A 24,855-nucleotide genomic window follows, 5' to 3' on the forward strand; every position below is an offset into this window, starting at 1 on the left:
TTTACATTTGGAGAAATGTTCAATTACCTGTAATGATGATATTTCAAATGAAGTATTTAAAGGTTTTTCCCTCACTTAGGCTTGTTACAGGAGGCTGTTTTTAGTTTTTAGCATTACAGTTATCCCTGCAGGCCTAGATTAAAAGAAAGTTGTGGGCTAGAGGCTAGGTTGCTGACTTTTTTCTTTTTTTTAACAAAAAAAAGACCCACCAGTGATGCCTTGTGGTGCCCTCCGGTAGGATGTCTAAAAACATCATTCCATTTCTGTCTGAGAATGACCCCTTGAGTCTATTGATAGGTGCATGCATGTTGGTATGTAACCCAATACTGAACCGTCCATTTCTGTTTTATAATCACATTTTGTTTGAGAAATCAAGAAATTGTCAAAATGGAAGTATGAAGCCAAACATTACTCATTTTACTGCCACAGAGATTTTATCTTTTATCCCTCCCTCCTTGCTGCACTTGCAAGCTTTTCTTTGCAACCCTGGCACAGCAAAACACAATAGGAGAACTTAAAGACAGGGTTTCAGTCTTATCTCCATGTTTCCTAACTACTGCTGGTTTGACTTCAGTTCCTAGTCTTGTTAGTCATACTGTTTTTATTGCAGTGTATGTAATTGTCTTTCTTTGTTCTGATCAATCCTCACTTGAACGGGTAAATAATAAAAGAAAGAGTGTACATAATCAAATTACCAGAAGTAATCGGTCAGTCCAAGCATTACTGGAACTTTGTAATGAGCGGAAAGAACGAGGCCTTGGTATCAGTCATAAAGGCCAAGCCTTTAAAACTGACAACGCAAACACATTGCTACATTGGCACATTTTTCGTGAATTTAAATTACAAATTATTGTGTATAATCAGAATCAGAGCAACTGAAAAAAATCATACAGCATGGATAGACTTTATTAATTTTGGATATAAATGACAGACATTAGACAAGCTTAGAAGTCTGACAGACTAGGAGAATCTTGTGGATTTATATTTTTTTCTTTCATGGTAGCAGGAACATTACACAAACTAATAAGTAGCAAACCGTATGCATTAGAATAAAATGTACAAGTCTGCGGTAAGAGAGCTTATTTAGGAAACAGGAAAGTTTAAAGACTGTACATTAAACGGACAACAGGACATGCTATATTAAACAGGGGACTGTGGGTTGCTATGGGAATTGGGAATTAGACACTGAAGTTTTTCAGTGCTCGATTGCTATTTTAATACATTTACCACTTTGCAGACTATAACATGAATTGTTCTTGTTCCACTTTGTAGTGAATAAATACAATTAAAAAGACAACCTGCGTTCTTCCTTAGCACTTATTTGTTAATGTATTACCAATTCTAGAAGCAAAATTAATTGCTTAATCAGATAGGTGTCAATAACTCCAGCTTATACAGAAATAAAGAATTTGATTTTTTATTTTTATTTTCCATTTTCTCTTTCTGCCAAATCAATTGGGGTTAAGAATTGATGAAGAGTAAAGAAAAGGTAGCATGACTGTTAAAAACTAAACCTTGCTCTGTGGAATTCAGTTGCATAAAAGGCCATTTTTATAGATTTGTGCCACTTACAGGATTCTGTATGTCAGGTCGAGTAAGATCAGTATGGCAGGGGGAATAAATAAAGGTTCTAATTAAGAGTACACTAAACTTGCCCAATGCTACAATAAACAGTAGTGTGTTGCACAGGGGTACTGCAGCTTCCTTTTTACCTGGGGATCAGATTGACTGTCTCAACTAGTTCCCTGTTAAGACCCAATTTACTTGGGCTGCATAAAAACTTCAGTGTGATACTGATATTCTTCAGGGAACAGTAGTTTCTACTCATCAATGACATCTTGAATTTGAAAATTAAAGAAATTGTTGAGATGGAGGCTTTTGGACAAATTCATCATGGGATAACCCATGAGAAGGCTTTTAATGTCTCCTGCTGTCAGGTACAAATTTTGAGTGTCCAGTTAGGAATTACAATCCAATTCAGTTATCCTCAGTCCACTGTACCCCAGGTAATTTCAGGGCATCTACTAGGATTGTATCTAAAGTAGACACAACATTACCATTACATAATGGTAGCGAAATTTGGCCTCAAACTGAAAATTATTAAATTCAAGAATATTTTGAAAAAATGCAAATATCACATGTTTACAGTTGTATAAAATACTGCTATAGCTTTGCAATGTGTGTGTATGTGTGAGTAGAGTAGAAAGTGCTGTATAAGTTCATTTTATGGATTATTCCCAAATAAGACTTTATATTAAAGATATTTTATCTAATTTTGCTTTGTATTTTCTGTAGTAAATTAAGGACTCTAGTTAGTTTTCAACATTAAGAGAAGGTTGCTGCAGTATTTCTGCAATATAACAGGGATTATATTTGTTCATATACTTTGGGAGCATTTAAATTCTAATCACACAGACAAAAAGAAATTTCAAGTAATGGCAAGTAAATTTAAATTACACAACAGTAAAGACTTTCATACCTTTGAAAATATTTCATCACTGGCTTTTTTTTCACTCACTTTGATTATCCGTGATCACAGTAGCAGAATTTTATTGCTGTTGCCATAATTTCTAAACCATAACTGTGCTAACATGAAATATGTATATATAGGTACATTTGCCAACTTGTTTTAATTTTTTCATTCATTTTCCACCTCACGTACTGGGAGGGGCTGCTGATCAGTACATGGGCTGAAGAAAAGTACAGAATCGTTGCAGGAGAAACTGGAGATATGCAGGCAACATTTGCAAAAAAAAAAAAAGTAAGCTTTTTTACTCTAGTTTCAGAGTGAAGAAAAGTAGATTTCCATCGCATAAAACCTGCTTCAGACCTCTGGGATCCCTCAGTACACTAGCCAGCATTTGCTGGCCATGCACTTCCACATGTCTCGCAAGGACTTTGTGAAAGAGTATTTTTATGTCACGTAAACTTGCCAGCTTTACACCCATGGAATGTTACTCTGGATCCAGCCTCACAAGCTATATATGTCTAGTAATCTGATTCATATAGCTTCGCTCCTCCTGTAAGCCAGGTCTTGGCTAAGATAAAAAGCTTCAGTACAAGACACTTAGTGACCATGGAAGGGAGGAAGATTCTGTCCAAGGAAGCATTTTCCAGCTTGATGCCCCCCTATCACGAGAGTTTCCACCTCTTCAGCAGCACCTGCTTATTGTAAAAATGAGAAGGAGGAACTAAACACCACTGTGACCAAAAATAGAATTCCCCATTTTTTTTATTGCCGTATTTAACCTCTGCTCTTTTAATCATATGCACAGCAGGAGAAAGGGGATGTGCTTTAACAGCTTGTCAGGTATTAAGCAGTGCAAATTTTTAGCTAGAAATCATGCTATCAGTTGGAAGTAAACAATAAGGCCACATATATTTAATTTTTAATAAATTTTGAGTTATGCTATTCTTTTAATTACATTAATCAGGCAGGCTCCAACACTGCAAGCCTTAGGGCTTGAAGTGCAATTTCAATGCTTTGTAATAAATTTGCCGAACTTTGGAAAAAGATGAAATGGCTTAATATTAAACATTTGCTTGATTTAAATTTTACTAACCCATGCAATTTATAATTCATATTTTTTCAGTGCAATGTACTGCCACAGCAGAACGATCATAATAGTAATTGTGAGTAAGCGTCCCTTTTGCACACAGGTTTTGCTTATAAACCACATGAATAAAGGGGCCTGGAGTATCGAGGGAATACTAAAAATCTACAGAGCCTTTCACTTCAAGGTCATTGGTTCAAGCACACATCATTAAAGACAGAAAGTTAACATCTGACTGCTGCTTCATAATATACATGAAATGAGTTTGTGGTGTCAGTGGAGACGAGGAACGGATACAAGCAGTTTAATAACAATAAAATAGGTGGGACTAATGCAAAGGTATAAAAAAGAGGAGGAATCAGCAGGTACCCAATTTACAAGTCTTCTCTTTTCCCCCGCATGCAATCCTAAGGGTTGTGTTTATTTTTCAGTCTGGAAAGGTTAGAAAGGTTGTAGCCACCCTATTTGGTCTCATTTGGTGTCATAAGCTTAATTGAGCTGGGTAAATACTAGGTCGGAAAGGATCCAAGGAAAATTCAGGTAGAATGTGGTTGATGATGACGTAATAGTGAACCTGGTTGGATGCTGCCAGGGCACTGCACAACAGGCTCTTTGAAAGAAGATTCAAAACTGATATCCTGACCACTTGTCATTACCTCAAGCATATAAATCACAAGCAGGAAACTCTTGGCCATGGTGTCCTCATAAATACCTTCCAAGTGAGTAATTACAACCTGCCAATGTTAATTCTCCAGTGAAGTTAATCGAATGAGGTACTCTCTCTTTTGATCAGTTGTGTGGTATTATAGTTGTTGAAGGCTTTTTTAAAGAAGTAGTTGCTTTTCAGTAATGTGATCCTTTATGCAAGACCTCTAAGAAGATTAGGTGTCTTTAGAGGAAGGAGTGTGTGTAACATGGCAGTGATTTTTTTTTATTAGCTATTTCATATTTAGTTGTCAAAATGAAGTAAATTGTTTATGTCTACTGTTGTAAAAAGTTCATTATTTTTCCCTTTTGTTCTATGACCCATTGAGATTTTAAAAGGTACTGTTCCACAGCTGCTTTTTCTCTTCCTTTAGTCTTGTTGTTGTCATTGTTTGTTTTGAAGTCTGGGCTGAGACTGGACCCAGGATGCCTTTGCTCAATGGTACATGGTTTTTAGTGAAATAAATTCTTTCAACCATTGTAAAAGAGCCCTATGGCTTCTTCTCCTTTTCTTAGTGGCTTTAGTTATGAACATATACAAAAGTGGAAAAAAAAAAGTTTCATAAGCTCTTTTAAAAGTGTTTTACAAGTAAGAAGCAAATAAGGCGAGAAAGACCCATGAAAGAGAAACTCAGCCTTCTAGACAACTGGAGATATAAAGGAGTTTGAGGGTAAAATATAGAGAAAGGCAACCCCGGCTTGGTTTGGTTTGTTTCTTTTGCCCTTTCACCCTTGTTACTTGTACACTTAAAGTTGTTATACCTTTGGAAGAGGTTTTAGTCACAGGTTTTTTATAGTTTTAATATGTGTATACGTTGGAAATATTTAGTCATATTTTATATTTAATGTGGATTTTCTTTCTATTTTCAACACTTGTCTGGAGCAGAAAGCATTTTTTGAAGAATTCTTACCTGTCTGAGCCATTGAATTGATCTAATGTAGCAACTGTTAATTTATAGGTGGCTTCACTAAATTGTAATGGTGAAATGCCACTGGAAGATTTTGTAATAGAATTTTATGAATGAAATCGTGGATACTTGTAAATAAGTACATGATGCTCAATTAAAGGATCTCTGGAACCTTCCTGAATTTTTCATTCAATAACCTTAGCCCATGTTTGTTTTTATGAGGAAAGTGAAGTTCCAAGTATTTCATTGAAGGGGCTAGATGTCTTTTTGAGTTAATATGAGAAAAGCTTCTTTATAAAAAATAGATTTCAACTACTAGGTATTCACACATTGCAAGAGTATTATTTCTTTTCGTAAAAGATTCCATCTAAATTCACATCATAACTTTATTTTTGGCAGTGACAAGTTAAAACCAAATCAGGGTTGAAAAAGGGAAGGAGTCAGAGGTCAAAATTTAGATATTTTTGCAGTAGCCCCAGGGGGAAACGTGCACAGTATATGTTAGTGCTCTTCCTGAAAGAAAACATGCTAGTTAAGCCCCCACTTTGCACCTTGTTTTTTTTTCACCTCCAAATTTGAATACAAACTTTTTTTGACATAAAAATTAGGATTTAAAATTGTTTACATCTTTGGAAGAAAATGATGCAGAATTGAAGTAATTTTAAGAAAAATAGTTCTTCAGTCACAAGTTATGGCAACCTAGGCTATTTGGTTGGAGGATTTTTAGGGTTTGAAAGAAAAAAATGGATCCAACAGAGCTTTTACATTTCAAAATATTAGTGCATCAGCTTTATTGAAAAAAGCTGAAATTGTTCAAATGACCTCAGTAAAACAATTTGGACTACGATTCCCGTAATGCTCATGAAGCTGACATGTCTACATGTTCTTAAAAAGTCATAATCCATCATTCTGATGCTAGATCGATGGATTATGACTTTCTGATGTCAGATCTGTGAATTAAGGCTTTTTTGAGTACAGCCTGCTATCCAATTATTGCCCCTATTCATATATTATAAATCATTATTCCTTCACCAGGTAGTCAGCAGTTTCTATTTCCTAATGTTTCAGAGCCTTCTTTTTTTAGCCATTGTGGTGTTCCCATTGAGCAATCAAAAACGGAGAGTGCTGACCTGAAAAATAAAGCTTCTATCACAGCAAATTGTTGAGGGAACAGCAATCATTTCAAATTCTTGTAGTTTCTGTTGAAATAAAGGGAATTAGATTAGATTGAAATAAATCTCATCCCCTTCCTGCACAAACAAGCGATATAATAAATTAGCACAAAAGTTGTTGGCATGTATTGACTTCATTTTTAAGCACTCGTGCCTGAGTTTCTTTAAAATGATGCTTTCTTCTGATAGGTTGATTTATTTTTTTTATCTGCCTTCATAGACAGATCAGCTTCTGATTTAAAGCTGAAACTTGCCAACGTGCTACCTTAAGTGACTGTGTCTATTAGGTGCTGTTAAACTGAAGTTGCTTTGAATGAATTACTTATCGAGTAATAAACTTACTTCTAATGCAATGGAGTATATGATAAAAGTAGAAAATGCTTTACTGTAACCAGTTTAGGTATGTCAAATCAGAATGCATCTTGAACAACTTTATTAAAAGATACTCAGAAAAAGAAGAGCTATTTTAGGGCCTATCATGCATCCAGAGAAGTCGTTAAGTGAAACATAATCACGCTATGTTGGAGAGTTATCTCAACAGATTTCTCAAGTTAAAGGAATTTAGGTCTAGGCCATATGTGGATGGAAAAAATCAATAGTATGATCTTGTTGTTGCTCTTTATTTCATTTTGCTGTACTGATAGTTCTTCATTAGGATGCAGTTTTCACTCTAGACGGCTGCGCACAAAATATGTCCAGTCAGTACATTGCTAGCAGAGTTGTTGTCAAAAAGGATGGTAATCAATGAAAGGAAGGGTGGTATAATGAACGTGGTAGAATTTATCTTTTAATAGCTATTTGTTCTAGTCCTGTGTCTGTTGTGAGAGCTGTCGGAGAGCTGGATCATGCCTCAGTTTCTCCCCACATGGATTCAAAAATCTGTGTCCCAAGGACTGTTTCTGTGGCACTTTTCTGAAAAACAAATTTGCGTATCTCGTGTTACACCTGTTGCTATTCAACATCATTCAAGGATGTTATCTGAAATGGCATGAGAAAGTTAATGTAGTATTTCTCATGTCCAGTCATGAAGTAGTTTTGGGGGGTAATGCTTTAATACACTGCAGTTTAATTCTTCTTAAAGGAAGACATTGTCTTGGCATATTCATCTAATTACTTACTGTTTATTTCAGGAGCTCTGGACGTGAATGGCATCCTTGCTCTCGACTTTCTTTTCCTTTTATCTCTTTCGCATTTTCAAATTTTGGCCATTAAGACTTCCAGGGTGCTGCAGAGCGTTAGAAAGAGCTGGTTTGTTGGGAGAGCACAGAAATAGATATTTTTTGAATGCTTCTGGAGAAAACATGATTTCAAGGGCAAGTGCCAGCACAGCAATGGAATCACCAGTGGGGCTTCGATGCCTTTCCTGCTTTAGATAGATTTCCAACATGATACAGCTTTAGAGCCCCAGTTCTGCTGATGGGAAGTCTAACAAAGCTCCTTCTGCCATCCATGGAAGCTGGTTCCAACCCATTTTCAAATTTCCTGTTAAATGCAGTTGCCCACTAGATGGAGACATAATATTTTATACATTAGTGGATATACAGATGGTAATCAAACCCACCAGCTGCTGCCTGCTCTTTCCGGGCACCTTGCCAATTTACTGGCAGTATGTTGACTGGGAAGCAGACAGTGACACACTTTGATCGAAAAGCTTGTATGATGATTTTTTTTGTTGTAATATTATTGTTTTTTTAAAAAATGATAAAAGAGATCAAGATGTGTATCTTGATCAAAGGGTACTGCTGTCTGCTTCCCCATCAGCAACTTCTAATTTATAGAAATCAGATTGCGTGGAAAGCAATCAGCAAAGGTTTGAGATCTTTCTTGTTCTCACTGCCAAGAGATGCTGACAAGTGAGAAAATTAAAATCAGAGAAGGTAGGGAGAGAACTAGTAAAACATTGGTTGAAATATAATTATTTAAAGTTCACAATTTTAATAATTTTAGGGCTGTAAAAAAAATCCAGTTAAACTGCTCAAATTGGTTATCGCTTGTATTATAAGACCACCTTAAGATCTTTCTGTGATAGAGGATGTTGTTTTGAGATTAATTTACTATTGAGAGATAAATATTTCTGTTAAGTTACTTCTTGTCACAGAGAAATAACCTGGTTGTGGTTTTGGGGCCAAGTTTTTCAAAGGTGTCTTCCATCAGCTTTATTTCTTCCACACGGAGCTCTACACCCAGTATAATTTATTAGGGTGTATACATGATATAATGAACACCTGCAAAGAACACTTAAACCAGTCAGTCCTATAAATGTGAAGATAGCGTGTGCAAAGGGACTATACTGAAAATTTGTATATTATATTCGGTAACTTCTTTTCTCTTTAGGGTCTCTTGTAAAGTCTTTTCTTTTTTCAGCTCTTGGTATCATTCCTTCTTTAAAAACCTTTTTTTGGAGGGGGGAGAGGCATTTTTTTTTAGTCCTTCTAAGCTTAAATAAAAATTAGCATTACAGGTACATGTGTATATGTACATGGATTGTGGCAGCTGGAGAAAGACTGTTTTGGTGCATAGGTGAATATTTCTGGCCAACATAAAAACACAAACCCAGTGGCAACAGTGAGAGTTGCTTCTTATTCTGCCAAATGCTAAAATCAAACTAAAGAATCATATGAAAGGAGGACCTAGGATATGTGACATTTTGTCTAGATGGAGCAAGGGATTATCAGAGGGAAATAGCCTGATGTAGATAGGGAATTGAATAGGGCCCACCTCCAGAAGTCTTTAGAGTGCCATCTTTGATATGACCTTCAGGTTATTAATCTATTGGAAAAGTAAGGTAAAATCTTGGTTTGGTGACAAGAGATGCCGTTGGAGCCACACTAGACATTCAGCTGCTTCACACAGTCTGGCATGCTTGGCAGTTGGGGCCAAAGGGGAGTTTGAGGCAAGAATAATAGATGTTACAGTTCAGCATTGCACTCTGCTGCCAGGTGGTGAAGATGGATCTGTTAGCCTTACTGCCTCTCTCTGTTGTTAGCTACTTCCCATCGCTCCTGCTCTCTTCCTCTGCGCATCGATCCACCCTTTTCCCTGAGCTGCTGAGTAAGTCTTTCCTTCCACAGGACCAATTTAATTCCTGTGTCTCCATCCACCCCGCCTTTCTCTCTGTTGCCAGCTGAGCTTTCCAGCCGTTAGTGATTTTTCTACCCTCTCCTCAACTTCTCTGCTTGGCAATCCAGACACATTTGATATTCCTGATAGGTGTTTTCTTCTGAGGGTTAGAGCGAAAGACAGCAGCTTGAGAGTAGGCAATGTCATGTTTCTGGGTATAGCTGTGCATTCTTAAGAGAGAAGACACTGCTGTTTGGCATTTGCTCCCTCTAGGTAGTTATGATGTTGCTATTTAGGAAAGCTGCCAGGGAAAAGGTGCTGCTAACAGGAATAAATAGATAAATCCCTTTGACATCATTGCTTCATTTTTTTCCATAAAAGCTGACCATCATAGACACATTGTCTTTATCTCATCAGGCAAAATGTGTGCAAACTTTGTGATGACATTGTCTTTGCCTATTCTTGTAGAACAGAGTTTCTCAAAAAGACAAAACACAAGGGGGGGAAAGGAAAGCCGATAGCGTACGATTCAACTCAGTGCCCTTTGTATTCTTCCATTCTGTAGCCGACTCAAGATTTTCACTTCAAAGTTTGAAGCGTTTGCTCTTATTCCTGACTTGTATTAAAATTCTGTATGATTGTGGAAACCTCCTTTGAACAAATGTCAGGTTTTTGTTGGTGTGTTACTTGTGTGTGTGGTAATTTTCTAAAAGATAAAGTTAACTTAAAATTTATAAGGTATAAGTTGTTAAGTGAGTGTTGGTTTGTTTTGTTTTTTTCATTTGGGGAAAAATCATTCAGTAAAAATGCTTGTTTCTTCTCATCCTTTATTTAAACAAATTTTGAAATATCTACATTATTATACAGTTTGTCATGAGCTTCGTAACAAGTCAAACCAGAATGAGATTTATGTGCTTTTTCACAAGAAACCATTTCATGCCCCAACAGAAATGGAAATGACTCTTCTCAGAAACCTTCCAAGTCAAAGTGGGAGGAGATAATCTGTAAGGAGATGTTACCTTGTCGAAAACAACCTCACATCATCCAAGGTGTGGTTGGCTTTGGCAGTTTACCAAGAGGAAATTTATTAGATTTCAAATCACCCACCAAGCAAAGCTATGCTGAAACAAAGCTTTGTTTAACTCTTGCGTTCACCAGACTAACTCTGCCGCTATCCACAACTGCATTTTTATTTAACGTGAATGACAGTATTACAAGATAGAATTAAAACTAACCCCAGCATTTGAACTGAGATCCAGCATGAACAGATTTATGAACATGTACTGTAATAAGGAGAGCCTGTTCACAATGGGATATGAAATTCAAGTGTGATATAAGGAAGTGGTGGTTTCTTTTGACTAACAGGCTATGGTTAGAATACTGCAGATTCAAGTTATATATGAACGCAATTGTAAAGAAGTACTGATATTTTAGACTTATGTGGAGTTTTGTGTGTACTGATCAAATATTCTGGTGCTAAAATAGACTAGTTTCACATAGAGAGGTGACTGAAAACTGTAACTCTGAAATTTGAGAGAAAAATTGGCTTGCTTCTGCATTCCCAAATTGGAAAATGTATGTTAATAACTTAATTTTGATGATAAAAACATGAAAAATAAGTCCCTAAAATAGTGTCAAGTCAATTTTCTGATAAAGTAAATTTGTTTTCCCATTTGTGATTAAAATGACCTACAGTAAGATTTTTTTTTTGAACTAGGTGTTAATTAAAAATATGGAAATGGATTTAAAAAACATTGTAGTTCACAGTGGAAGAATTACCATAACTGATTTTTTCTCAAAGCCATGCCTATTTTAAGATGTTTTTAAGATGTCTAAGTTACTGGTTGTTTTTCTGCATGATTGTTTCCAAAGCAAAATGTGATTCCAATAAAAACAGTAATTGAATTTACAGTCCACAGGACAAATTATTGTTTTAACAGAAACTTACACACTCAGGCAAAGACTTTATGTTTTAGGTCTAATAACAAAGAACACAAGCTCCCCATTTTTATGTGACTGTATATCCTGAAAAGTTTTCGAATGTAGCATATTTTAAAAAATCTATATTGTAATTTTTAAATTGTGTGAGCAATTTTTTTTCCTCTTAGCTCAGAATCAATATTCTTTAGGTTGTTGGTTTTTTTTTTTTTTAATGCAATCTTTTAAATGTTAGACCAGCTTTTTCTGTAGCGTCAGCTAGGGGTGAATCAATATAGACAAGCCTATTCACATCTAATGCACCTGATGACTGAGAGGAGTTTAGAGAGAGCTTGTTGCTTTGTCAATTGGTGGTGCAGGAATGTAGAGAGTATGGGGCAGTTGTGTGAGGGACTTGTCCATGACCAGTCTTGCATGGAAAAAATGCTGGTGTCCGAGGAAATGGATAGGAAGGGAAGGCTGTCCAAGAGTGCCAGTGGACAAAGGCAGGAGGTGGGACCTCTCTCCAACTTGAGGCAGTGGATACACATTACTGTATCAACAGCAAAAAAAAATCCTGTTCTGCTGTCAGACTTTCTCAGCAGGAGCTCCCAGTCATTTCTTGAACCCTTCTTGTTTCAAAGGTTTCTTTCAGAGTTTTCCTAGTTTTTTGGGAATCTTCTTAGTGCTTTTCTTTCATGTACATTGTACTCACATTTACATAAAGCCCGACAACTGTGCTTAATGAAGGAAGAGAAATCTGGTGGGGTAACACACAGCTCCCTACACACACCTGCTCAAACTAGTGTGTACACAGTGTGAGACATGTCAGAGATAGACATCCATGCTGGAGATAGGCACGTCTACGTTAGCATTTTTTGACAGGCTGACCTACAGCCCTATGGAACAACAATAGTAGGTGAAATGTTGCTGCACCTCGGATGTAATGCCTGGAAAAAAGAGCCCAACATAGTGCCAACAGCCATCTGACTTTGGCCATACGCACTCAGGGTTGCAGGAGGAATGTGTGGTGCTGTTAATCACCGCTGAGTGTCTACAATGATCCTTTGAATAAAAAGGGAATGTTTCATATTTCTCAGTGCCAGGCAAAGCGGGGAGCCTGAGTGAGGGCTTTCCTAGGTTCCCTGTATAGTCAATGGAAGAGGTAATAGGCTGTGCTTGCTGTGGACCAGGTAGATTAAGCAATGTTTAGGTTCTTAATTTATCTTAATTGCTCTGGCTTTCCCTGAGGAGACACAGTCATCTTTGCGCTTACTGCAAGCGCAGTTTGGGGGTTTTAGGTGTTTTAGGTTTAGGGGGTTGACAAAGCCCCTAAAGCAGGTGTGATGAACACTATACCTCTAAGCAATTTAATTCTTACAGGCCACTTAGTTGCCAAAGGCATGTGCTCTCATGCAAAATGGTTTTCTGCGTGTATGAGACTGTAGCAAGGCTTTATAAAATGTATGGAGCCTTCTCCCAGAAAGAGGAACCAAAATGCACCTCACCAAATATGCTTTTATACTTTTATCATAATGCCTTTAAGCATTCATGTCAGATCTTTCCAAATTAAGTGCTTTGGAGAAAGAAATGCATAAGAAGGAAATGTAAAGCTCTGGCCTGGCATATGCTTCCAGTGTATTAGACTGGCTGTTGTGCATTGGGTTCACCAAAACGTAGTTTCATGGTTTTCTAATGTGATCAAATGACTAGTAAAAAAACCCGTATGTTTTTTTTAAATATTTGTAGATCCAGCAAGGTGGTTGCTGTGGGAAAGGCTCTTGATTACTTTTTTTTTTTTTTTTTTAAAATGGCTTCAGATCGCTGTTGAGTATAACTGTACAGCCAGAACAGGAGCTGCCTCTCTTTGCTTGTTTGATGGGTGAAGTAGAAGTAGAAAGGAGGGACTGGCACTTTGAAGAGCCCTGATATACAAGAGTTGCACTTTCAGGTATTAAAAATAAATCCTTCGCCCCTTCTCAAAATCTGTATGCATTGTTTTTAAAAGGGTTTTGTTAACCTCAAGCATTTTAAAATGGTGAGACAGATCCCAAAAATCATGAGACTTGCTTAAAAATAATTGTTGTTTGGTTCCTTTTGCTTGCAGTCTAGCTTTTGAGCTTTCAAGATTTGTTTTCAATCTTTCCTCTACGACTGTAAGAGCTAGACACTAACTTTATTTTTAAATGAAAGCTGAGATACTCTTCTAATCCCATAACTCTAGGAGATTTGGCAATGCTAAACACAATGTGAATTTAGAGTGACCATTCCAAGGTGAATCATTTAGTGATGTGTCCTCAGCATGAAAGCTAACTGGGGATTTTTTTTTGGATGTCTCTTATTTTGTCTTTCTAAATAATCTGTGAATTGGCAGTAATAATTGGAAGCTTGGTAAAAGCAGAAATAGATGACTGCAGCCCGGTAAAATCAGTATTCTTTTTTTTCTGGTATGTTAGGATATTCTTCCAGCATCTAGGTATTAAGGGCATTCTGCATTAAGATATCTCTAGAGAGGAAGGCTTTGGTTGTTTTTGTAGAAGCACCCTTTTCTACTCAGTCAAGCATTAAAATTGGCAGCAGTTCCTGGAGTAGCAAGAAAATCCTGGTTGTTGCCCTCATATAGTTACTGAAAACAGTAAGAGGATATGTAAAAGCTTTAACTCCAAGGAAAAATATTTATAACTGTGACAGCATGTTTCCTTACAATAATTTATGGGCAAAATGTAGGAAAGGAGGAACACAAGCTATAAATAATATTCTGTATGTAAACATAATGGCAGTAGCAAATTCTTTTTATTTAAAAATTAATATTGATGTTCATTAATATAAATTACCACATTTCAGATGACTCTGATGTCCTTGAGGCCAGATGTCACTGACTGATTTACAGTTTCCTGGGGGGAGGAGTAGATCCTGTTTTGTCAATGTAGGCACCAAATTGCTTCAGATAGCTATTTTGGACTAGATTAATTACTGATGTATTGTCGACAAAGTTGATTCACATCTCAGCTCAGAAACATGGAAAAGTATCTTTAAAACATATTAACTTGAATTCTGAAATGCAGGAAAAAGAGCATAAAGTATACCTTTGACTTACTGAACTTTTGTCTCATTTAAGGAATAGTGGTTTGAAAACTCCTGCCCAGGAATATGCACACAGAGTTTCTGTGTGCATCATTAGCAACTGGGGAACATACTTCAGAGGCCAAGTTTAGTCCCTCATTGATCTTAATTCTACTTTAAATATTCCTACAAACGTGTACAGTGAAGGAGTTCAAAAGAAAGCTCTGCCATCTTAGTCACACTGCACAGATTGTGCATCTGGATTAAGTTGTTGAGTGCTTCATTTGGACCTTGTGTATAGCACTGCTGCAAAATAGGATGGCAAATGTATTTGTAGAGCTACCAGCAGCCTCCCAAAAACCTCCTCACCTGTGAGAACACTGGAGGGTGATGCCTCAGAAGACAAGTAGGGTGGATTTGTTGTGTTTGCATATGCTGGCAGGTTAAAGAGGGGAAAAGAACAAAGGCAGGCTGCTTTGAGTTGGTGTGAGACAGTGCATCTCTGTCCATTAGTTATTCATTCAAATTCAACCACATGAAATACAAGCAGCTAACAAACCATATCTTGTAAATGTCTTTTATTCCAGCAACTGAAATTTGTAGGTGTGCAGCTGGGCATGCTTAGCATGAATGGCAAAATAAGATAAATCCTGTATTAAATATTTTGGTTCATAGCAAATCTCACATATGATCATATGTAAGAGAGAAGTCTGTGCAGGTCTCTGGTAGCATAAGGTCCTATGGCATACAATTACAAACTACACAGATGATAGGACTATAGAGAATAACACACAAAGAACACCCTTTTTAAATGCATCTATCATTTATATAAAATCAAATCCATATCCATTGAAAGCCCTTTGAAAGGCTTTGAAAGATGTTACAAGGCTTTAGAAATGGTCCATGCTGATTTTTTCCAATCCTTATAAATAATTATTTTCCTGTGTTTGGTAAGATTAGCTACAGAGAATTTATGTTAAGACTCTGTGGAGAGGAGTACAGAATTTCAGTTAATATTAAGCTGAAAAGGTCGTTTTAAAATATTTCTATGATACAAAAGCCTTGTATCAAAGAGGGAAATACACCACCCCCTCAGCCTCTTTTCTCATTTGTGAAATAGCTAAGCATAAACTATAAATTCTAATTTTCAGCAAGTATGTTAGTAAATCCAAACTGACCTTGACCTTAGCTTTGCTAATTTCCAAACTCTGATGTTTATTCCCAGAGTAGATTGTTTGCCTTCATACCACATACATAAATACTGCAAACCTTTCCAATGACTTGAATTAGAGTGTAAGTAAATAGCTGGTTTTAATCTACATAATATTTTGAGAGCAGACGTTCTGTGCTATGACTATTAAGATATACCCAGCAGCCATTTGTATAATACTAAAACCTCTTACATATATTATTAAAAGTAATGCTATCAGCCAGGGCTTGTTTTATGCCACAGAAACTTAAATAATAAAATACAGTGTGGATAAAATCTGCAATAATAGTAACTTAAGCAAAATTAATTTAAGTAACAGATAACATCTGGGGGAAAATGTAATGGTATATTGGTAAGTTATGCAAAGCTAATTTTATAATAACTACCACATCTGTGGAACTCATTTATTAGAATGCTTTACCAATCTTCTTTCCTGATTATTCTGTTTTAGAAATTTTCCTGTATACTGTTTTATTGTCTTTGCTCTGCCCACATTTGTAAAAAGGTAATTTGCTAGCTCTCAACAACAAGGAAAGTATGCGGGTTTATGTACAGAACAACATGACACTCCTGATATTTACCTCTCTGTATGCAAACTTCTACTAGAAAGAATTTCAGAGAAAAATTGTGGCATGGGACTGTACATTGCAAGCACTATCTGAACACCAGCTACAGTCCTGGACTGTGGCTGCACCGGGGCTTGATGCAATGAGGATGGGAAAGTAAAGGTGACGCTGAATGATATTTCCTGCATTACCCTCTATTAAATCTTAGAGCATCATTTAGCCTGCTCTAACTTGTCCGGATTCAAGTGGGGTTTTGGCACCCCACCGCACCTAGGAATTAGTAAGAATACTGCATTTAATTTCTGCTTCCTCCAGTCTCTGTTGGAGCATCCTTTTATCTGTAGCTGACACTGATATGCCCTCTACATTTGTGCAACTGCTTTACGATTCCTTTATTTTTTAATTCTCCCTCACCCATCAGACTGCAATGTGCAGGCAAATATTGCCAATTAATTTTAAGACATTATCATCTTGCCAAACTATTTCTCACATTTCGATAGTTATATTGATTCAAGAGGACACTTTGAGTAATACATCTTTGTCATAGTGAATAATGCTCACATAATGACAAATCTTCAGGAATTAAAAAAGGAGGATGAATTTTTTAATGTAGGTCAGTGGAAGTAATTCACCGTAAATTTACTCAGAAATTAGCAACATTTTTTAAAGCTGACTGTAACTGTATAAAACTTACTTTGTCTCCTTCTCTGTTTTTAAATAGATTTTACTACAGAGCCATTGGTGCTATTAAACATGAGGTTTTGTTCAAAGGAAATACAAAGACTTAATTGTATTTTTTACGGGAAAGTATTGCATCAGAAGGATTCATTTAAATACGTTTGTTGGCTTCGGGCTCTCACCACAATTCATTCGTTCTAATTTTCCCCTGGACTTGTTAAGGACACAATGTATAGGAAGGAGCAATGCAGAATGGCATTTTTAGGTCACTATATTTTGGCTGTAAACTGTAATACTGCTCATAAACTTATTACTACTAAACAAAATACTTCATATTCTACATTGAAGTTTCACAATCTTTTAAAAAACTTTTGGCTAAATGTTGAGACTATTATGGCTCATTAAAGAGACTAGTTCTGCTGTAATTTTGTTATTTCTTAATGATCCAAGGGTTATTATTAGACACAGAACAGATGAGTAAAGAATGGCTCTCTTTAAAAGGACGCAGTGAAGTAAAAATATTACTCTAAAACAGAACCTCTGAAAATCTTTTCCATGCTACAGAAAAGTAATTGATCAGCCAGGAATTGATTTTAAAACCCGGTCTAGTTTTTTACATTATTTCATTTTTCTAAAATTTGGACTGGAGGGAATAAACAGAATAATGATTTAATCTAGACAAAGAAAACATTTTGAGTCAATAGTTAACTGACTAACCAAAAAATGTTATTTTAGAGAAGCAGAAAGTAATCGTGAATTCTCATCCAACTCAGCTAATACTTTTTAATAAGAAAATATAAGGTGAGAAATCAGAGAAAATAGAAATATTTGTTAAATCAAAATAGCTGTAGTTTAAAAAAAATAGAATTTGAAAACAAAGCTTTTTATTTTAGAAAGAAAAACATTTAGCTCAACACAAGGCTTTTTCATTTTGATGCAAAACCTAAACTTTCTGACTATCTTGAAGATAATTACAATGTCCAAACATAACTTCTGAAAAGCATTTAGGACTACAAAGGAGATTTTTAATGTAATAAAGTACAATGGCTAAGTTTCACTGTTTATTTTCAATTTTTGCTATCGCTTTTGCAAATGTACAGAACCTTTAATATCTTAAGCGTGTTTAATGGTAGCAAGTAACTACACAAACCAAATATCCACCTCACTATGATTTCAAAGGTATGAGGAAATTAACTTATGGGAGCTGCAATTGCCCTGATGTGAATTAATGTAGTTGACTTACACTGTCCAAGCAAAATCATGTTTGTAATAGCTGACTCAGAACTGGAACATCTGCCTGGTATTCTCAGTGGGCTCTTCCCATCGTAGAGGCCCCAAACATATCATTTTAGTATTAACCTGTTCCTGGTTCCTTCAAAAATGCCTTTTGTCACACTATTTGGCATGTATGTTCTGTCATCCATGTTTAAAAAAAGAACAACACAGACCCTTGTCTCTTTAGAGGATGCAGGGCCGCCTTCTGCATCACTCGTGAGAACCTGAGGAAAGACTAAGCGCTGCATCCAGCTACTCCGGGGAGGAGGGGGGGAAACCATTTCCTTGACAGAGCATTCCTGGAGCCGCAGTTCACACGCCAGCAGAATACCAGTGAGGTTCCTGTGTTCACAGGAAAGAGAAATGGACGCAAGTTGATGAAACAGCAAAACTTGGACCTCTATCAATTCTTAAATTATAGTCACATCTTAAAATATTTTTCTCAGGGCCTTATTTGTTGCATTGTCACTACAACTTTGCTCCAGCCGACTCCGTTGAAAGAATACCCCGGTGGTCAGGTGGGCCCTTTAATACCAAAATGCAACGAGATCCCTGTTCAGAAGTGACAAATCTGCATTGGGGAAACTCCGTGTTACCCAAGCTCTGTGTTTTCTAAACTTAATTATCCACATGAGTAAGAAGCTGTAGTGTTATGAAATTATGAAAATCATCTGTTCTTTCCAAGTATTATAAAGAGGGCCCCTGGAGATGCAGCTAGAAATTAAAGCTGATCTATAATCATTTTCAGTATGTTTTCCCATTCTGAGCACCTGGACAGTAACAGAAAAGGTATTGTTTTTTGTTGTTTGCCAGTCATTTCATTTCCATTTAAAAAAATTTGTAATAAACCTCTGAGCAATAATTAAATCTGAATTTCTTTTCTCTTTTCTTTTCTTTTCTTTTCTTTTCTTTTCTTTTCTTTTCTTTTCTTTTCTTTTCTTTTCTTTTCTTTTCTTTTCTCTTCTCTTCTCTTCTCTTCTCTTCTCTTCTCTTCTCTTTTCTTCTCTTTTCTTCTCTTTTCTTCTCTTTTCTTCTCTTTTCTTCTCTTTTCTTCTCTTTTTTCTTCTCTCTTTTCTTCTCTTTTCTTCTCTTTTTTCTTCTCTTTTCTTTTCTTCTCTTTTCTTCTCTTTTCTTTTCTGCCAGTATGTGATTGAACTTGCCCAACCTTCAGTTCCCCCCTTCCCTGCTCTGCTGGAAGATGGCATACCTTCAGATATCTATTCATCGTTCATAATATCACCAACAGCTGCAGAGACAGAATCTAAGGTATAGAGTTTTCTTCCTTTTTTTAAAAGCTATTTTGCTATGAGTCTCCTACGTCATTTATCCCCATTGGAGCCCAGTCACTAATGATATTTATTCCTCAGAATATAGCATTCTCTTCCAAGATTGAATGAAGTTGGTTGTAATGCATTAATCAGTCAATAGAGGACATTTGAGTCAGCCCCTCTGGGCTCTCTCCTCATGCGACTTCATAACCTCAGGATCTGCCTGGCCTGGGCAGTGAACGAGAAACACTGATGGTCTCTGTCAGAGCAGGAGTTCTCAAAAGCAGGCTTTGTGTATTGTTGCATGTCTTTGGGCTGACCCTGTTTGGTCTTGTAGAAAGCAGGAGGATGTTGTCACTCACGTATTTCCTGTGGCTGGTTGCTGCTAGGGGTCTGATCAAGAAGGTTACCTGGAAGACCCTTGTCCGGAGGTAGAGTCCTTCGAGGCAGATGCTTTGGCTGGTGTCACTGCTGAAGATCAGAAGTCCGCAGTGGGTGAAATCCCAAGTGAAGTTATTGGCAACCTTGAGGTACTATTACTAGAATGTTATTCGCTAATTCTGTCTATGGTTAATTAGCTAGCTCAGCCTTAGTGAATATAAACTGTATTTCATGCTAAAGCTGGCAAAAAGCACATCCATATGCTGTAAAAATGTGAATTAGCCTCTATAAATAACTCCTACTTTAGCCAGCTTACATGTGATACAATAAAAAATATTCAGTAATATAACAACATATATCTTCAGCATTACTACGTGTTAAGAAACGTGGGCCAAATCCTGCTCTCAGTGATGTCAGTGATAAAATTCCTTTTTGGGGCTTCAGGATCAGCTGCTGTGATGGAGTATATGCAATGTTTGCTTAATAGAAGGGTTAGATTCATCTATGTTACACATCCTTCAATCTGTGTAAGAAATAACACATTTATGCCAATTCTGGACTTCATTTAGTAGGTGCATAACTATACAAGAGCTGCCCTAATGGAACAGATCAGGTTTCAGTATGTGGTCTGCAGACTCTGAGGAGTCCATGAGTTCTTTCTATGGGATTCATGAAAGGGAAGAAAGCTATTGTCAGTGGACTTAAATTTGTTGTAGGGTGATGTGCTTCTCTACAGGGAGGTCTATAAATTGAAACATGTGGAAAGCCAGCAGAGTAGATCATTGTTATTTTGTAAACTGTACTCCCTCAAACATTTGAAATTATTGGAAGCAAACCAGCTATAACTGGGTTCTACCCTGGCGTTCCTGATCCACCGAGTGGTTCCACCCAGGAACTGCTGAAATTTGGTCCTCTTTGCAACAACCAGGTGGCATTAGGCACTTTAAACTTTTGATGCAGCACATTGGACACTGTTGACCAAGCCACAGTTTATTAAATATCTAATATGGTCTGAAAATAGTGTAATATTCATAGAATCATAGAATGGTTTGGGTTGGAAGGGACCTTAAAGATCAACTAGTCCAACCCCCTTGCCATGGGCAGGGACACCTCCCACTAGACCAGATTGCTCAAAGCCCCATCCAGCCTGGTCTTGCACACTTCCAGGGATGGAGCATCCAAAATTTCCCTGGGCAACCTGTTCCAGTGTCTCACCACCCTCTCAGTAAAGAATTTCTTCCTAATAGCTAATCTAAATCTCCCCTCTTTCAGTTTAAAACCATTACCCCTTGTTCTATGGCTACACTCCCTGATCAAGAGTCCCTCCCTGTCTCTCCTGTAGGTGAGAGTACCTTCCAGTACCTTCAGGTACTGAAAAGCTGTTACAAGGTCTCCCTGGAGCCTTCTCTTCTCCAGGCTGAACAACCTTAACTCTGTCAGCCTGTCTTCATAGGAGAGGCGCTCCAGCCTTTCTATCATCTTCATGGCCCTCCTCTGCACCTGTTCCAACAGATCCCTGTCCTTCCTGTGCTGAGGACTCCAGAGCTGGACACAGTACTCCAGGTGGGGTCTCATGAGTGCAGAGCAGAGGGGCAGAATCGCCTCCCTCAGCCTGCTGGCCACACTTCTTTTGATGCAGCCGAGGATGCAGTTGGCTTTCTGGGCTGCCAGCACACATTGCTGGCTCATGTCGAGCTTCTCATCCATGAGCACTTCCAAGTCCCTCTCCTCAGGACTGCTCTCCAGCCATTCTCCGCCCAACTTGTATTTGTGCCTGGGATTGCCATCACCCAGTTGCAGGACCTTGCACTTGGCCTGGCTGAACTTCATGAGGTTTGCATGGGCCCACCTCTCAAGCCTGTCCAGGTCCCTCTGGATGGCATCCCTTCCCTCCAGCATGTTGACTGCGCCACACAGCTTGGTGTCATTGGCAAACTTGCTGAGGGTTCACTCAATCCTACTGTCCATGTGTCCGACAAAGATGTTGGACAGCAGGGGTCCCAGTACTGACCCCTGAGGAACACCACTTGTCACTGGTTTCCATTTAGACATTGAGCTGTTGACCGCAACCCTTTGAGTGCAGCCAGCCAGCCAGTTCCTGATCCACTGAGTGGTCCATCAAATCCATGCCTTTCCGATTTTGAGACCAGGATGTCATGCAGGACAGTGTCAAATGCTTTGCATAAGTTTGGGTAAATGAAGTCTGTTGCTCTCCCCTTATCTATTGTCAGGCATGACTTACCTTTAGTGAAGCCATGATGGCTGTCACCAATCACCTTCTTATTTTCCATATGCCTTAGCAGAGATTCCAGGAGGATCTGCTCCATGATCTTGCCAGGCACTACAGCCTGTAGTTCCCTGGGTCTTCTTTTTTTCCCTTTTTGAAACTGGGGGTTATGTTTCCCTTTTCCAGTCAGTGGGAACTTTACCAGACTGCCACGACTTTTCAAATATAATGGAAAGCGGCTTAGCAACTTCATCCGCCAGCTCCTTCAGGACCCGTAGATGGATTTCATCAGGTCCCATGGACTTATGTACCTTCAGGTTCCTCAGATGGTCTTGAACCTGATCTTCTCCTACAGTGGGCAGTTCTTGATTCTCATAGCCCCTGTTTTTGACTTCTGCAACTTGGGCAGGGTGGTTAGAGCCCTTGCTAGTGAAGACTGAGGCAAAAAAGTCATTCAGTACCTCAGCCTTCTCCATATCCTGGGTGACCAGGTCTCCTATTTCCTTCCAGAGAAGGCCCACATCTTCCCTAGTCTTGCCTTTATCTTTGACATACTTACAGAAGTTTTTCTTGTTGTCCTTGAGGTCCCAGGCCAGATAATGTTGATAAATATTGATAAATTGTTTTACATGGATTATGTATGAATGGGGAATATAAATCGGAATAATGATGCCATCATTAGATCTACCTATTTGATTTCATATTCCATTTCAACATGTCTTTAGAAACAGGAGGGAACCTGGCCTATGTTGTCTTATTCCTGTCTCCACCTACATAAAAAATGAAATGTGTGGTTTTCACACATTTGACCTTGATTTCATTAACATCAGTGCTAAGACCTTTTTTTTACAAAAACTGCACAGATTAGAAAAATGCCTTTTATTATTCTTCTTTTGCAACTCTGGTTATATGCACAGAAGATAATTTCCTTTTAGTTTTTAAAAGTCCTCCACCAATATATCACCCAATTTCTCGATTTGTTGACTTCTGAGGTAATCTTGTCATTAGATTTTTACCTGATACATGATCAAGCTCATACCATTTTGTTGTTAGGAGCGAACTGTGATTTCACAATCTGCATTACATCTCCAGGGGACATGAGACATCTCTTGCTCTAGTTGAGTCCATAAAATAACTTTGAGTCTGAGATCATAGTGCTGGTGCTCAGTGGTCTCAACAGTAGCCATAGTGAGTATGGTAGCAGCTGATTTTCACTGAAGGAGACAGAGGGATATAAAAACTGGAGAAGGCAAGGCAGCTGGGGTGGCTGGGAGAGGGTTAGCCTGGAGGATCAATGTTCCGCAGCAAAGCAGCTAAGTATACATATAATGTAAAGGGATAGGGATATATTTGTGGATACTTGAGGGTAGATTGAATATGGTGAAGGCCATCTCTACAGATACAAAGTTGGGATAGAAATTCCAGCTTTTTGATGCTAATCTGAGCTATTGAGAACTTTGAAAACATTTTAGCTGTGGTTATCTGTTGATAGGTTGCAGTATAGCACTAGTAGGGATTTCTAGGACTGGCAAGCCAAAAAAGTTCCTAAAATGGCAAGTTACTGCAAGCTTTTCTGGGCCAAATCCATTAGCTTTACCAAAATTATGTGAAGTCCATTAAGAATGTAAGTCTAAGTTTTGGATCAATTTGTGTGGAGTCTGTAAAGGATCTTTGAGCCCGTTCTAGTTGTCTGAACAAAATTTGCGACTCTTGGAAAGACTGTCATTGTACTCCTTCCATTTCTCATGTGTTTTTTTCATCATGAATGCTGATATTGAGAAATAGAGATAAATTCCCCGTAACCCCCCAGTATTTGTGGCCTTTTTTCCAGTGATCCCACGTTGCCAAATGCTAAAGAATTAATGATTGCTACACATTATCACTGCCAAGGATTTCACTAAAATATGTCACAACCCTTGTACCTTCCCCACAGATGTTACTTTGCAAATGAAACTCTCAGTGTCTACAGCACTCTGGATTTCCAGAATGAGATACACATTCATAATTGTGTTTGTAATTAAGAAAGACAAGCAACATCACAGAAATATGTTTTTTTATTGTTCATTTTCAGTAATGCTTTCTAATTTCAGCAGTGTTTCAATAAAATGTATTACACTAGAGAACAAACATCTGCAGCAAAGGAAAACAGTGGCAACAACCAAATCCCAAAGCAATTTTTCTGATTTGGTGTTTATTGGTAAAGGCTGTCTGAGAATACAGGCAAATCAGCCTATCTCCCAAGACAAGGTTACGTGAGAAATGCCTGTCCCAGATCACTTCCTGTTCATGGCAGTCATACCATACATCGGGATTGTGCACAGTAATATGATAAAGTGTTATCACATAAGTACAGGCTGAAACACCGTTATGTCTGCAAAACAGGAAGGTGTGTAGGATAATGTCTGTCTTACTGCACTACGGTGTGTCAAAACCACAAAGACAATGTGCAGCCTGAGATAGCTCCATCATAACCACTTTTTGCTTCTGATTTTCTTTACAGGCAGAGATAAATGAAAAGCTGCAAATGCAAGAAGAAGCTTATACTTTGAGAATGGAAAAATTAAAAAGTCCTAAATAGCCAGATAAGAAAGGTGATGTTGAATTTTACAGAAATTGGACAGTAGGGGATGGCGTGCATCGAAGACTGGCTCCCTGCCTGAACATAATTATTTTTGTATAAAGGAAAATGGTTCTGTTAACATTTACCTAGAAATAGTTCATCCCAGTTCCTCAAATTTACTGTGTTCTGCCAGTGTTGTCATTTAGTTTAGACTTAAGTAGAAGATTATAAACAGAAGGATATGTAATTAAAACATGTTGAAGTTCAGTTTATTTCTGAATAGAAATCCTAATTTAAAAAAAAAAAAAAAA

At 37.6% G+C, this 24,855-nt stretch overlaps 1 protein-coding gene across 1 annotated transcript in view; it reads left to right on the forward strand.

Annotated features, from left to right (window-relative positions):
• Positions 1-24,562, forward strand: part of CABCOCO1 (ciliary associated calcium binding coiled-coil 1) — a 47,615-nt gene extending 23,053 nt beyond the window's left edge. Inside the window, 3 exon segments of the mRNA XM_074155120.1 lie at positions 19,252-19,374; positions 19,766-19,906; positions 24,485-24,562. Of these exon segments, the coding sequence (XP_074011221.1) occupies positions 19,252-19,374; positions 19,766-19,906; positions 24,485-24,562 (342 nt within the window).
• Positions 24,563-24,855: the final 293 nt, after the last annotated feature.

Source organism: Numenius arquata, chromosome 10, assembly GCF_964106895.1.
Source record: "Numenius arquata chromosome 10, bNumArq3.hap1.1, whole genome shotgun sequence".
Classification (NCBI taxonomy): domain Eukaryota; kingdom Metazoa; phylum Chordata; class Aves; order Charadriiformes; family Scolopacidae; genus Numenius; species Numenius arquata.